The 16194-nt window shown below is 27.6% G+C and overlaps 2 protein-coding genes across 2 annotated transcripts; one reads left to right on the top strand and one right to left on the bottom strand.

Annotated features, from left to right (window-relative positions):
* Positions 1 to 6364: 6364 nt before the first annotated feature.
* LOC124927708 (GRAS family protein RAM1-like) lies at positions 6365 to 7822 on the top strand. The gene has a single exon (XM_047468164.1). The coding sequence runs from the start codon at positions 6385 to 6387 to the stop codon at positions 7747 to 7749; it is 1365 nt and encodes a 454-aa protein (XP_047324120.1). The 5' UTR covers positions 6365 to 6384; the 3' UTR covers positions 7750 to 7822.
* A 3007-nt stretch (positions 7823 to 10829) lies between these two features.
* Positions 10830 to 12291, bottom strand: LOC124924963 (probable pectinesterase 29). Its single transcript, XM_047464944.1, has 4 exons — positions 12089 to 12291; positions 11786 to 11945; positions 11451 to 11660; positions 10830 to 11081 (listed from the first exon to the last, which is right to left on the bottom strand). Exons 1-4 carry the CDS (start codon positions 12289 to 12291, stop codon positions 10830 to 10832), a joined length of 825 nt encoding a protein of 274 aa, XP_047320900.1.
* Between the last annotated feature and the right edge of the window lie 3903 nt (positions 12292 to 16194).

Below are 16194 nucleotides of genomic sequence, written 5' to 3'. Positions count from 1 at the left end.
AATTAAATAATGTATTAATTGAATGAGAAGGTAAATATATTTAAAAGAGGTGATTGTTTGAGAATATTAATATAAACTAGGGTGGTTCTCGTGCTTTGCAACTAAAAAACGATTTTAACTGTATCTTTCTTTTATTGTGCTTCAGATGAGAAAAGTTGGAAAGTTTGCGAGAGAAATATGCATAATGAGTCCCCAATCACAGTTGAACCATAAATCTGACTTGTGAATTCTCTAATTTAAGGATTGTAATTATTATTACATCTATCTTGTCTTTGTGCATGCATCTTTTTGTGCAAGTTTATTGTATTTGTATCAATAACACAACCCTGAAATTGAATTAAACCCAATTAACCTAAAAATGAATATTCCATGTCTTTCTTGTCCAAGATTGATAATGTAGATACATGATAATATAACAAATAATATTGTATATTAATAGCATATTTAAATATCAACATTGAAACATTCCATTAACATATATAATTGTATGTATAGACTTATAACATAAATGAATCTATATCATCAACAACAAAGAAAAACCTAAGCTTTTATGTAATGAGAGATAATTCAAGGTAGTTACCATCGTCATGACACTTGCAGACTGTCGAACAACTAATCAAACCCTAGCCTTCATCAAAGAAGATGGAGAAAGAAGCAGGGAAAGAAACGAATCTGCATCAACAACAACAAATAAAGACCTAAGCTCTCCGTATGGAAATTTCCGAGCAAAAACTAATCAAAACTTAACCTTCATCTACGAAGATGGAGAAATCAGCTTCTTTTGTTGTCGCTTCTCCCTTTCTCACTATCTATAAATGCACCAATAAAACCCTAATTAGCATCAAATAATTAAATTTATACTGAAATAAAAATGGAGCACCAGGATCCGTGAGATTTAGAAAAAACCCGAAACAGTGTGAAGAGCGCGTAGATGGTACCTCCTATCCTTTTTTTTAAGCATTATTATACATATGTAGATGTGGGTAATTTGGAGAAGAAAATGGGGAAGGGTGTAGTAATTAAAATAATTTATTGTTGACATATTTATAAATATATATATCATTATATTATAATTGAATAAAAAAGTGGGTATAAATTATAAATATATATTATTATATTATAAAAATTAAATTATTAAATTATATTTATTATTCAATGTATTATTAATAATTAAAATTATAAAATAATTTTAAATTTTATCAATAAAATAATAGAGAGAATGATTAGGAGACTCACATTTCTATTCATATAATTTATTTAGTTTTAATATATTATATTTTATTTAAATTTATATTATTTAAGTTAATATTTTAATCTAGTATGTTTAATTTTAATTATATGTATTACATTTATAAAATTAATAATTTATTAATTGAATAAGAATGTAAATAGGTTTAGAGAAAATGTTAATTTAAAGTTGAGTAGCTTAGGTCATGTGATTAATTGTGTTTATGTCGTTTCGTGTGTATACTCGTGCTCGTATCGTGTCTATACTTATGTCGTGTCTATACTCGTATTGTGTTCGTTTCGACTCGTAACCGTGTTATGATCGTATAAACTCATAATCGTGTCGTGACTGTGTCGTCTCATGTTTGTATCGTGTCAACACAAGATTCGAGTTAGATAATATCATATTGTGTCGTTCCGTACAAATATCGTGTTGGATCGTGTTGGTTCGTATTTATTCAACCCATTGCCCAAATCTAATACACTATAATGGTAACATGGTCTTTTTTAAAAAAAAAAAAGGAATATGAGAAATACAAGATGTTTAAAGTGTGTTTAACCAAATTAAATAATTATACTTTGAGGAGTAAAAAGTATTATTAAATATAATATTAAGAGGGGATAATCCATAATTTATGCTTGTGGAATAAAGATAAATTATTTTAAGAAATTTTAATTTTCTCAAAATATATATAAAAAAGAGGTTCAATCCGTAGTGATGTAAATCCAAGAACCACCGAATTAAGCAATAAACCCATTGAACCGGCGTGAACTCCTTCGTCATAAACATAATCTCCAACTTTCCCAAAGTAGATTTCTTTCTTTCCCAACTTGTATCATAAAGAATAAAGGGAAACCACGCCACCCAATTTACAAATGTCACCACTAGCTAGAAGGAACACCTGGGCCTAAGTAAAACGTGAGACTAAAGTTGGACATCGTACATATACGGTCGTATTTGACTCTATTCAATTAGTTATCTAAACGTGTATATATCAACCCAAAAATAAACTCTTAATTTTAAAAGTACAAGTTTAAGTTACATTATAATATTTAGTTTAGGAGTTTAATTATTGATGTTAAAAATACTAAGACTATCAATATATGATTTAATTAGTTTCTTTGTATATAAATTTATTTTTTATTTGATTTATGACAGAATTAATTAATCAAATTGAAATGAACGAGGAAAAGAAGATAGATGTAGGTGGTTACCAAACCAAAGATGTAGAGACTTTGGTCCGGGTTAATGTTGTTGGGAAACCATTCTTAACAGTTTCCACATTGATATGATCTACTATGTCAAAAAGAAAATTTTAATCTTCTATAGACAACAATAATAGTTTAAACCTCTTTTAAAAGCCCGAGTGGGCTAACTCAGCAACCAAGAACAACTAAGTTCGAACAATGTTAAAACTTATAAATGGGGAGCCCCTTCGTCATTATATTAGCAAGATTATCAACAATACTAATATTGTTCACGTCAATATCACCACGAGCAATAACATCACATACAAAATGATATTGTACATCAATGTGCTTAGTTTTCTCATAAAACATATGTGATCTTTCGTATAAAAATAACACTTTGAATATCACAAAAGATTATCGTCATCTGTAAATCCTTCTTGAGTTTTCCGAATAAGTCTTTCCGTCAAATAACTTCTGTACAAATTTCTGTAATAACCATTTAATTTGTCTTTGTAGTAGACAACGCGAATATAGAATAACTTTTCAACTAATTGCACAACCGCCAATACATAAAACAAAACATGTAAACGACTTTCTTTGGTCAAAAACGTCAACATAACAACTCCATCTCTAGTCCTCTCAAACTATAGGTGAACATCCATTGAACCTTTCAAATAACATAAGATCCATTGAACTGCTCTCCAATGATCTTTACATGAATGTGCTAAATATATGATAAATACACTTACTGAATATGTCAAATCTAATCGAATACAAATCATTATATACATAAGTGATCTAACTACACTGGAAATTGAACGTATGACATATACTCGATATCCACATTAGACTTAGGTGACATAACAAAAGAGAGTTTAAATTGAGTTGTTAATGGGACCTCACAGGACCAGCATTATTCATATTGAATCGCCGAACGACTTTCTCAATATACCCTTTCTAAATTAAGTATAATTTTCTAGATGCTCTATCTCTAGATATCTCAATTACGAGTATTTTTTTTATAGATCCTAAATTCTTCATATCATACGTCAAGTTATCAACATTTCATCAACATATAGGAGGAGATTAACAAACGAGTCATCGTTACCAATTTAAAAATAGACACAACTATCAAAATCACTTATTTTATAGTCATGAGTGATCATTAAATAATCAAATATTTTATACCACAACCTTGGTGATTATTTTAAACCATAGAGGGAATTTTCAAATAACATACATAGTCTTCTTATAAGAGTGTAAATCCCTCAGGTTGATGCATATAGATGTCCTTATCTAGATCCCAATATAGAAACACAGTTTTCACATCTAGCTGCTCAAGCTCCAAATTATGCATCGCCATGATGCCATGTAATGCTAGAATCGAAGTATGATTGACAACCAGAGAAAACACGTTAGTAAAATAAATCCCCAAAATTTAACTATAACATTTCACAACCAGTCTCACTTTAAACCTTGCATCTTCAAATCCATGTGTGCCTTTCTTTCTTTTATACACCCACTTACAACAAATAACCTCCTTTCCCACAGATAATTTTACGAGGTTTTATGTACCATTCTTATGAAGATATTCCATCTCTTCTTGCATAGAATTCAACCACTTGTCAAAGTCATCACAAATGACTACATTAGAATATGAAGAAGGTTATTCATATTAATCAATATCTTTTGTAGCACTCAATGCATGATTAACCAAATCGGTTTCAGCGAGTTTTCGAGGAGGTATAATATCACATTTATGCCTATCAGTAGCAATAGAATATTGTGGTGATGTAGGTAGTGAAGAAGTTTCAGACAACTCTAATGTACTTATAGTGTTGCAGGTTCATATTTTGATCTTCTCTCAAACTCCACATGTGTACTAGATTCTTGTTGAGTCTTATTTATGAAAAGTGCTAAAGTTTTTTTGAACCTTATCACTAGAGGTGTTAGATTCTTACTGAATTTTATTGCAAGAAAATATAGAATGTATCATTTAACATAGATGTTTTATCGAAAATAACATCTCAACTGATTATTACATTTTAGTTTCTGGATATCATAGCTTGTACCCCCTTTACACATGATTTATAACTAATGAAAATACACTTCAATATTAAGCCTCCAATTTTCTTTTATCAACATGAGCATGCACAGAACAACCAAAAATTCTCAAGTCAGAATAATTAGAAGGAATACCATACCATAATTCTTGATGATTCTGTTTAATTATTAATTTTATCGACGGATATGGTTAATGGAAAAACATGCTTAAGTTGCAGTTTAGGTGGCTTACGGGTGGCTGCACAATCAATTAGTTATGAAATACCATTAACTCTATGTGTATTATCAATATCTCTACGTGTGATGTGCATCTTCATTGGCATGTAGTCACTAATGTATGGTTATTAATCACATAACATTATATATAGACTTCAAAATTGTCTTTGCACCTTCTTAGTTTATGTAATAGTTAATTTTTGGTAATTTCAACTATTGATGATAGTCAATAATTGCACATATTTCTTTCGTTTGTATCCATCCTCTTTTGTTAGTATGTTTAGACCAATCCACATGTATTTTCATCTGTGACACATCTAACTTCCGGATTACTTTGTCAAAAGCAATGAGTTGATAACATATTTGCATGTTTTTTCCTTTGATTTACATGTATTAAACCCTTTTGTAACTATTTGGCTTACCTTATTTTTCTTTCATTATATAGTTGAGTTCACTTTTTAATCGATTTAAAATCAATATTAAAGGGTACGTGTATGTATATATATATATATATATATATATATATATATATATATATATATATATATATATATATATATATATATATATATATATATATATATATATATGTGTGTGTGTGTGTTTAAATCTCATTCAATATTTCCTCATTTTTAAACGAAACTTCTTACCATCTTCCAAGTTTCTTGGTAGACATGAAGATTAAAATAAATAAATAATAGGACAGTCTTAAATTGTTTATAATATAATCTTTTGTCGACACTAAAGTTGAAAAACAGCTATATATATTCTTGTGACCATGGGCATCTAGAAGGCACTATCTTTAAGAGAAAATATAAATAAATCTCTAAATTTTTCAACATACCTTTTTTATTTTAGAAAAAAAATTGTATTTTAAAAAGAGAGATGCGGACGGCAGGTTTTATTCCCCAAATTATCTTTCCTCGTATATTTTTGTCCGACTTCATTTGTCATCATCTATTTGTTATTACCTTTCTCAACATAGACTTCAAAGTTCAAATATTCTTTATTAGACATAATATCAATATCCCCTTCAAATTAAAATATATAAGTTAAAAGATTATTATCCCTCTACTTATTTGTATGAGATCTAATTTAGACCTTTTACATTTGCATGTTTTTTTAAAGTTTAATCACGATATTCATATATAATCACGATATTCTTGTCATCCACGTACGTTTTATATCACTCGAGTCATACAACTTGTGTCATACAACTTCTTAATGAAAATGATTTGATAAACAAGAATCTTATATATATATAGGTGTTTTATTTGATCTTTGCTTATTTTCTTTACAATTTGAAGACTTTTAGAGTGAATTTCAAGAACAAGTTAAGACATGTTGATGATAGAAGTATTTGAGATGCTTTTATGAAACATCCAAAAAAAAACATATATATTATATTGAAAATTATAATTTATTGACCTTTGCAACAAGATACTCTTCTTTTCCTTACCTACCTTATTGAATATTTGTAATTTGTTCATCACTTTATATCCCTTATCTCTTCATCTTGTATTATTTTGGTTCCTTTCCCACATAATGACACAAGGGAATATTAAACCCCTTTTGTTTTTTTCTTTCCCGTTTTCCTTTATAAACACTCCTCAAGTATCCTTTCTTCTTCCCCTTCTTCTCTTTCCCTTTACTTCTCTATACACACATCTATTTCTTTCTTGGAAGATGGAAACTCAAGGCGGTGATGAGGAGCCCTTGAGCCTCCGGCTCACCATCGCAAGGGATTCAAACTATGAAAAGAAGAGGAAAAGGAAGAGAATAGACTACATTGATTCCTTGAATTTGAGCTCCCCACGCGAAGAGAATATATTCGGCCTCCTTCGACTAAGAGAACAAATATTCAAGAAAAACAATAACATAAAAGGTTACGAGGTTAAGGATGTGAAAGGACTCCACTTGATTCAATTGTTGCTGATGTCGGCTGCTTCAGTAGATAAGAATAATATTGACTTGGCTTTCAAGAATTTGATTGACCTATACGGGCATGTGTCGCTCACCGGAGACTCCGTCCAACGGATGGTTGCACACTTTGCGGATGGCTTGGTTGCCCGTGTCCTCACCGCAAGGTCTCCCTTCTATGACATGCTAATGAAGGAACCAACCCAAGAAGAGAAGTTAATGGCGTTCATACATCTTTATAGGGCTTCTCCATTGTACCAATTTGCTCATTTCACATCTAACCAAGCCATTATTGAGGCTTTCGAAAAGGAGGAAGAAAGAAACAATAGGGCATTGCATGTTATTGACTTTGACATCTCTTATGGTTTGCAATGGCCTTCTCTCATGCAGTCCCTTGCGGAGAAAGCAACCTCCACCAACCCTATATCACTTCGAATAACAGGGTTTGGTGAAACCATAGAACAACTTAAGGAGGTGGAGGCGAGGCTCATCAGCTTTGCCGAAGGATTTTTCCATCTAGCTTTCGAGTTTCAAGGGTTGTTAGGTGGATCCCAATCCGAGCTTTTAAAACTAGTGAAACATAAAAATGAGACCGTCGCAATTAATTTGATGTGTTACCTTAATACCACACGTAGTTTCACTAATGTGTCTGAGATCTTGAGCTCCTCACGTTCACTTAATCCCTCCATCGTATTCTTGGTGGAGCGAGAGGGGAGCTGGAGCCAACGAGGATTCTTGAAGACATTCATGGACTCTTTGCATTATTTTGCGGCTATATTTGATTCTTTGGAGGAATGTCTTCCCCTCGATAACCCACAAAGACTAGACATTGAGAGGAATCACCTAGGAAGAGAGATCAAATGGGCAATGAATGATCATTACAAGGAGGAGGAGGAGACTTGGAAGGATAGCATGGAGAGGAAAGGGTTTGAGGGGATAGAGCTAAGCTCAAGGACAATTATGCAAGCAAGACTTCTTGTGAAGATTAGAAGTCAATGCAATGGGCCAAGTCAATTGAATGTTGAAAGAGGAGGAGGATTTAGGGTTTCTGAGAGAGAAGATGGTAAAGCTATCTCTTTGACATGGCAAGAGAGGTGTCTTGTGACAGCTTCTGCATGGAGTTGTATATAATACATATTATATTTATTCAGTTATAATACATCTTTTTTATACTTCTCCTATTCACAAAATTGGGCTGCTTATTATAAAAAAAATATTATATTTAAATCATACAAATAAAATATGATAATTAATATGATAAATAAAATTATTAGTTGAGTTGGGTTTGTTGAAAAAAATTGGAATACTTACATGTTAAAAGAAAATGGGCTGTATTAGCCTAAGGATAGGTTTGCCACTTTGCACTAATCCATAGGCTTTTTGGGATTGGCTCTTGGCAGGCCCTAGGCCTGGTTCGGTTAAGCTTATTTAAATAAGCTAGACAGAAAAGAAAAAAATGAGAATGGTCTATAAATTTTTTATTTATTTTTTTTTTTTTATTTTTTTTTTTTTGTAAAATAAGTTGGTATTGATATATATAAATAAAATAAATAATAATTTATAATATATTTTTATTAATAAATTGATTAATTTAATGAATGAAAAGAATGAGAAAAAAAGTGAACTGAATTAATGTTTAATTTTTTAAAATTAATTGTATAACCCAAAAACCGAACTATGCCTAAATTGAGTATTAGTCATTTTCTATGTTCTCAATTACTTACTATCATGCTAAGAAATACTACTCAGATTGGAAGCAACTTTGGAGTTTGGAATTGGGTTTAGTTGAAAATAAAAATATATATTTTCTTTTATTATCTTTCGTATAACAATGTAGTTGGATGATATATTATCTTTAAAAAAATATTTTTTGTTTACATTTTAAATTACTATTTTTAAACAATTATTATTATTTACAATGCTAATATTATACTTGCACATAGATAATGAGTACATTTAGTTTTTCCTATTGATATTTATGTTTTTTTTTTTAAATATTGTGATTGTCATTATCATTAAGAATTAATAAGATATGCACACATTTTCTTACAAAATAATTGTGTAGAAATACAATTTTGACTAATGGTATTAGAAACAAATTAATTCTAAAATATTTAATTCTTAATAAATAAATTAAAAAATATATATATTGACTATATTAAATTTTTTGAATAAAAAATAAATAAATAAACCAAGTTCAAATTAAAACAATCAAATAATAAATTGAAATAAATTAAAGATATTTAATTATTAAAATATGTTTATAGTATAATTTTAAAGGGTTAATAAAACTAACAAAATTAATGTAAAAAAATATAAAAACAAATTTTACATAGACATTAATATATATATATATATATATATATATATATATATATATATATAATATGTATTAAATAGTAAATAAATCAATAAAAAAAAACATATTTGTCTAAGGTGTGTAGATGGGCTGAGTGGTATTTGTTTCAGCCTCATTCTTCCAAACTAAGCTAAACCATAATTCATAAACTAATGAGTATAGTTTCCACTAGCTAGAAACTTAAGAGTATTTATTCTCTTACCCTCTACATAATATAAGTGTTTTCTTATTTCATGGCTACTTAAAGTATTTCCAACTGCTTCAACTATAATAAACAGTCCTTTTTACAGAGTGGTATTGGCAAATATCAAAGAGTTTATCATTGACTTTGAGATATATATATCTAAATTAACTTGAGTTCAAACTACTTTTATTAATAATTAGTTCATTAAATCAACTCTTAGTGCATTACTTGTCCCAATCTACATCTAATTAGTTGTGGAATCTCAACCAATCTCATTTTAGGTTATAATAACAGTGATTTATTTTGTGTGATTCATCACTTTTTCGAATTATGTTGATTCGTCCATAATTTACATGCAATCATCGTTAAAAAAAAAAAAAAAAAAAAAAAAAAAAAAAAAAAAAAATCTAATAATCAAACATTACCCCAATTAATCAACCATGGAAAGATCATAAATAACATAGTCTAATAATCAATCATTACCCACTAAATAATAATAAAAAATATTGATTGCCTAACTATTAGATTGTCTAACCCTTTTGTAATTTACTTATATGTGCATATTAATTTTACTTTTCACTATATACACCTACTTGGTTTAGAGAGTATGGATTTGTAATAGATAACTTTCATTATTATATATTATATCTTGCATAATCTAATCCAAGTAAAAATAAAATAAAAGTTACCTTAATAATCAATTATTATCTTTCTATGAATATTTTGGATTAATTGTATGCCTTTGAGTTTCGTAAAGTCAAAATGTTTTAATAAAGTTAATAAAAGTTAGATAGTAATTTGTATAATTAGTCAATTAATGTATATTTATAAGTTTGGTTTATAATTGTATTATTTAATTTATTTTATTGTTGTCTTTGATTTACTTGTGTTTAAAATTTGATTACTTAATTATTTGTCTTAAGTTGTAGATTAACAATTTATATTTTAAAGTTGAAGAACTTTTAAGAAATTTGTCAAGACCTAAGATTTGGTAGATTTATCGAACACTTTAATCATTTTGTATAAATTTCAAATTTACTTACGAGATTAAATGGATGTATTGCTTATTTGAATACTATGTTTTTAATTTAAACAACTTATTTATAATTTGAACATTATGTTTTTATTTAAAAAACAACAACAGTTTTATAAACTAATACCAAATGGTTATACATAATAAATCATACATAACAATCAAAATTTTACCTCACCACAAATTATACTTGCACAGAAGGAAGAAAAAGTATGTAACTTTGTAGTCACAAATAGAATCATGGTTATTACAAATAAATCACAAATAGAATCAAGGGTATTGCAAATAAATCACAAATAGAACCATGAATGAATATGCATGAACAATTTTTGAAGTCACCACCAGAGTGATGAGGGATTAATAGTTAGGTTGTTTATTAATCCAACCTTCATTGTCAATGTAAGAGATGCTTGTGAAAGACTTCAACTCGATTGAGCTAAGCCTTTTCTCCCATTTGACTCGCCCCGAAGTATTCGCTCCCCTTCCATAACAATTTTCTTCGACGAACGTCGGTCTATCCCTATTTTATTTATTTAGTTAATTATAGAGCTAATTAAATGAATGAATCCATCAAGAAGTGTATATAAAACAACCTAATTGTCATCAAAATTAAATAAAAGATTATATATATGATCTTACTCGTGACCAGTGGCAACCCAAGCATCCCATCCTTGAGGAACAATAGAGGCTTGAAAAGAGGAGTTGAAGTAAATGACTCTTGCATACTCTCCCCAAGCTCTTCCTAAATAGGCTTGTCTTGTTCCCATAATATTGCACTCCTTGAAAACAAACCCATTTGTGTCATTTGGGCTTTGTCTTCCTTGAGCTGTAATAAATCCTGCTAGTCTATTGTCTATTCCTCCATTGATCACTGATATGTTACATCCCTATATATAATTAAAAAAATAATTTGTATCACTTTCTTGGGCCAATACTCATATAATGAATAACTAATTCAAGGACCCATTTTAAGATATTCATTTTCCTTTCGTAGCCATTATAAGAAATTCAATTGTCTTATCATTGAGTTGCAAAGGGTGGGTATATTAATATTTTTTTTTTATTAAAACTAAAAGTAGAAAGCACTTCATATCCAATTAGAGAAGCACTTTATCTTAAAACCAACTTTCCAAGATATGCATCTCATTCAATTTACCTCAAAAGGTAAACAAATATTATATGTAGTCTACAAATAAGTAGTAAATTAATTCTTTATAACCCCAAAGACAAATTGTTAAGGAACACAACCAATTTACCTGATAGATGGATTGACCGGCACCAAAGATGAAATCGAAGGCTCCCACGATGTTGCACGCCTTGAAATAGTGTCTTCCTCGTGCATCCAATAAAGTGTCCTGCAATCCCAAGAAGGAACACTGGTAGAATGCTGATTTATCGCCGGAAATTACAGCTGCAATAGCCTGTGTCACTGTAGAACCATCTTTTGGTGGGTAATTGTATGAGTTCTACACAAGAAAATGGAGTAGACAAAATGTTATGCACAATCAAAATATAGTTTAACATATTTAAGCTTTTATTGAAAATTGAATTAGATAAGAAATAATGAAAAAGAGATCTTTGTAATTAATACCCAAAAAGTCATTCTTTTCACAATAATATTATCTGCTAAAGAACTGAAAGTTGGGCTTGTGAAAGGTGAGCCAGTGCTGCCCCAAACTATACTTGTCCTTTTCTTCGCATCTCCTTTGAGATATATGAATGACTTTCCTTCTGGAATCTTAACTTGTTCCCTACATTAATATTAACATTTTATGAAACCCTAAATATTGTTTAATTGGAATTGTTATGGTATAAAGAACTACAAAACTATATTATTGGTAAACATGCTTATATTAAAAAAAGAAGGAAAGTTAAAAGTAATTAAGAGTAGTACTTGTAATCACCCGCCATGACTGAAATACAAATCCAACGAGTATTCTTGGCTGGGATGGAATCGATGGCGGATTGGATGGTTGAGAAATTACCCTGACCTAATTTATCAACATAAATTGTTCGGTAAACATGAGTTGGTCGGCTTGAGACAAGTGTGACTGCAAAGAGAGCAATGAAACTCCATTTAAGCCAAAAACATGACATTTTTCTATGAATGTTTTGAGGGAGATGGGGCATACAAGCTACTGATAAAAAAAAAAGTTTGAATGTTATTTTGTGTTTGTATGCTTATATGATTTTGCCCTTTCTTTAAGTGTATTTAAAGGTGGGGATTTATATAAAAATATATTTCTTTTTGGAGGTATTTTGAAGTTATTGATATTCTAATATATATAAACAATTGTAAATATATTAGCAAAATCCATGATTTGTGGTATATTTCTCCATATCATTTTGCTTATAATCTTATCCAATTATTTGATATGAGTTATTTGAATTTAATTCAATAATTTATCATCATATCAATAACTACTTCTTTTATATCAATCATTGGAATTCTTATTTATTACTTACAACCCATTTAATTCAAATAATATTTTTTTCATCAAATAACATATTTTCTTAAGCCTAAATTCTCAATGAATATCTCGTTTTTGGATGGAGGGTAATGTATTGAGGGATTTTGACGGATGATAAAAACATTAAAAAAATGGTGTATTATGGTGAGCCGTTGTAAGATGTGTCATAAAGATGTGGAGTCAACATTTCACATGCTCTTACAATGTGATGAAATAGTTGCATTTGAAGTTTATTATGAAACATGACTGATATTCAGTGGGTTATACCGAAATCTATAATTAGATGTTTGGAAGTGTGGATAGAGATAGTGAACACGGTTGATATGAACCGTTGGGCTCATATCTCGCTTATCTTCTGGTGGACCACTTGGCTTGAAAGAAACTGTAAAACGTATAGTAATAGTTTTAATTGACATGATGCGTTTAATACACAATTTTATTATTATGACAATCAGAAATGTTTCAGTGGGTAAGCCCGTTGAGGCGGTCGGGGAACTCATTGATCTTCTCCACAACCTTTCGTGCTCTTTAAATTTTTCATTTTGTTATTTTTTCTAGTGAACCTTTTTGTGATGTGTTTTTTTTTTTAAATATTTTTCTACTCTTATTTATATCATTTTGGTGAATCATTTTTAAACTTTTATTTCTTAAGAAAAAATTAAATAAAAAAAAAAAAAGCCTTTGATAATTATATAAGAAATATGCTAGATAGGAAGAATTTATGATAAAATTAATAAATATGCATAATAATTTTTCTCTGTTCTTTACCCTGTAATTTGTAATAAATTAAATGATATTATTCCCTAATACATTTTAATATAATAGTTAGAAGATATTATATGATTTTGTTCCACACTTAACATGATGGTTATACGTTAACGTGTATATTGGGATTAATTATAAGAAAATTACATTCAAATGAGAAGAACTTTATATGCTATAATTCGTAGTATCAATGGCTAATTAAGATTCCAGATTAACGATTTAATTATAATTTTCTTGATTACCCTATTTATAATCAACTAGTGTTTATGTCATTAATTGAAGATAGTTGAAAATGTTGACATATGCATGTATGTCATCTTTTTCTTAGGCCTAGTTTGATTCTAAAAAATGAAGAGGCAATAACCAAGAGCTAAGAGCTGGTTCAGTTGTTAAAAAATATTTAAATAATTTTTGTTTATTAAAAATATTAGTGTGGGTTGATTTTAAAGATATAATTTTTCATGATAAAAATATTTTTAAAACGTATTAATATATAATTATAAAATTAGTTAAAATAGATATATAATTATTTTTAATATTTTAATTAATTAGTTAATTGAATAATGTAATTAATAAAAAAAATGAATGAAATAATATTTAATTATAATTTCACCTCATTTCAGATTAGTAGGGTCTTAAATGAGAATGATTGAAATTTATTAATTGTATTTTTTTATTAATATTGTGAGCTAAATATGAAAATATAAATTAATATTAATAAATAATATAATAAAATAGCTTTCATTACCTAATTCTTACCTAAATAATTAACTTTAGTCAAAAGAGGTCATTTTTTTTATGAGTAATTTTTTTAATTATAAATTAAAATATAATTTCAATTTTCAAGTTATATATCAATACATAACTCTTTCATGTAATGTATAAGAGTCCATTTTTAAGGAAACAAATGTCAGTATACGTATGTTGATCGGTCCCATTTTTTAGTTATTCAAATTTTCGGTTTAAATTTGTTAATCTTTATTTTGTATCCAATTTAAAAATCGAATTAAATTTTAATAAATTTTAATAAAATAAACTGAATTTGAATTTAATTTTTAAAATATTCGAACCAAATTCGATTTTTTAATATATTATATAATTATTTAATTAATTATGTAATTAAAATAAATAATAAGAATGAATTTGATTTTCGAGTTAGAAATCCAATTTGAAAATCAAATCAAAACCAAAAACCGTACTCAAATTGGTTTAAAATTCGATTCATAAACTGAAAATGAAATAATTCGAATTTAATTTTTTCGAATTCGGTTCAGACCAAATATTTAACACACTTAGTCAAGAGTTAAATTCTTACTTAAAAATAATATATTTTAAGTAGAATAATTACTAAAAAAAAATATTTATTGAGTAATATATTGACAAACTTCATAGCTAAATTTAATAATGTTTCAATAGATAATAGATACTTTTCTATATTTTTTAATTCAAAATAAGCATTTTATTTGGAAAAAAAATGTGGTTTTGATAAACTATGGATAACCACCTGTATATGATTTTAGTTCGTTTTTTATATTTAAATAGTTGATAACATGTGACCTAATGACTTTAGCTTAAACAAATGTGTTAGATAAAACGTTTTATTTGATAATACAAGCATTTTATTTTTTAAAACAGAATGTAGATTTCGATAATCCCAAAAATGGCGGGTGTCCTAATTAATAATTATGATCTCTAGCTATGAAATATTGAGGCTGGAATCAAATGCTGGCATTTGAGAATAAGTAAAGTTTCCGTTACGCATATCTATTAAATATTTTCCTTATTTTCCTTTTATTTCCAGTTTATATAATGGACAACTCCCACCAATTAAAAATCCATAATTATATATTCTTTTTTTAAACATTTTCTCTCCTAATTACGTTACTTTTATTTAGGAGTAAATTAAGCACAAAGCATTGAAGGAAAGCTCTTAATATTTCATTAAAACTTTAAACAAATCTCTCAATATTAATTTCATAGCGGAGAATAGATTATGATTTTTTACTTTTGCTGAGGAGCGGTTAATTTTGTTTATCAGAATATGGATTTACATATTGAAATTATGTTTGTTTGTTTTTTTTAAACCATAATTTATTATATTTATATGTATGAAATTAACACGATTATCTAAAAGCATAATCTCCCGAATTGAAATCTTTGGCCCGTTAAGTAAAGGGTATAATACTTTAAGAAGGTGTTTGGTACATGTTACTAGTTATGTAAGTATAAATTGTATAGGATATAAAGATGTATAAATTATATATCTTATTAGTGTTTGGATGGAATAATAAAAATGTATAAATTATATAAGTTTTAAAATTTTGTGGTTGATTAATGGTATAAAAAAATAGTAAAAAGTATAAAATATTTTAATATTGATCTTATTTAATTTTTATATTAATTATATTTAAACTAATAAAAATATATTTAATTACCATATAAATATTTTAGAAAATAAATAATAATGGTATATCATTATATAACTTTTATATAATTTATATATATATATATAAATATATATATATATATATATATATATATATGATTTCTTATATTTAAATTCCTATAATTAAATAAATATTTATTAATAATTAATATTAATAAATATATAATAGTAAAATCACAAATAAATTAATGAAAATGAATCATTTGTTTAAAACTTCCATTTTATTGTTTGGAAGGGATACTATAAAAAAACAAATTATTTTAAAATAAATAATTATTATTATTTTATAATTTAGTTTAAAATATGAAAATAATATTT

The sequence above is a fragment of the Impatiens glandulifera genome, chromosome 2 (assembly GCF_907164915.1).
Source record: "Impatiens glandulifera chromosome 2, dImpGla2.1, whole genome shotgun sequence".
Classification (NCBI taxonomy): Eukaryota; Viridiplantae; Streptophyta; class Magnoliopsida; order Ericales; family Balsaminaceae; genus Impatiens; species Impatiens glandulifera.
This window is presented reverse-complemented; position numbering and strand designations above follow the sequence as displayed.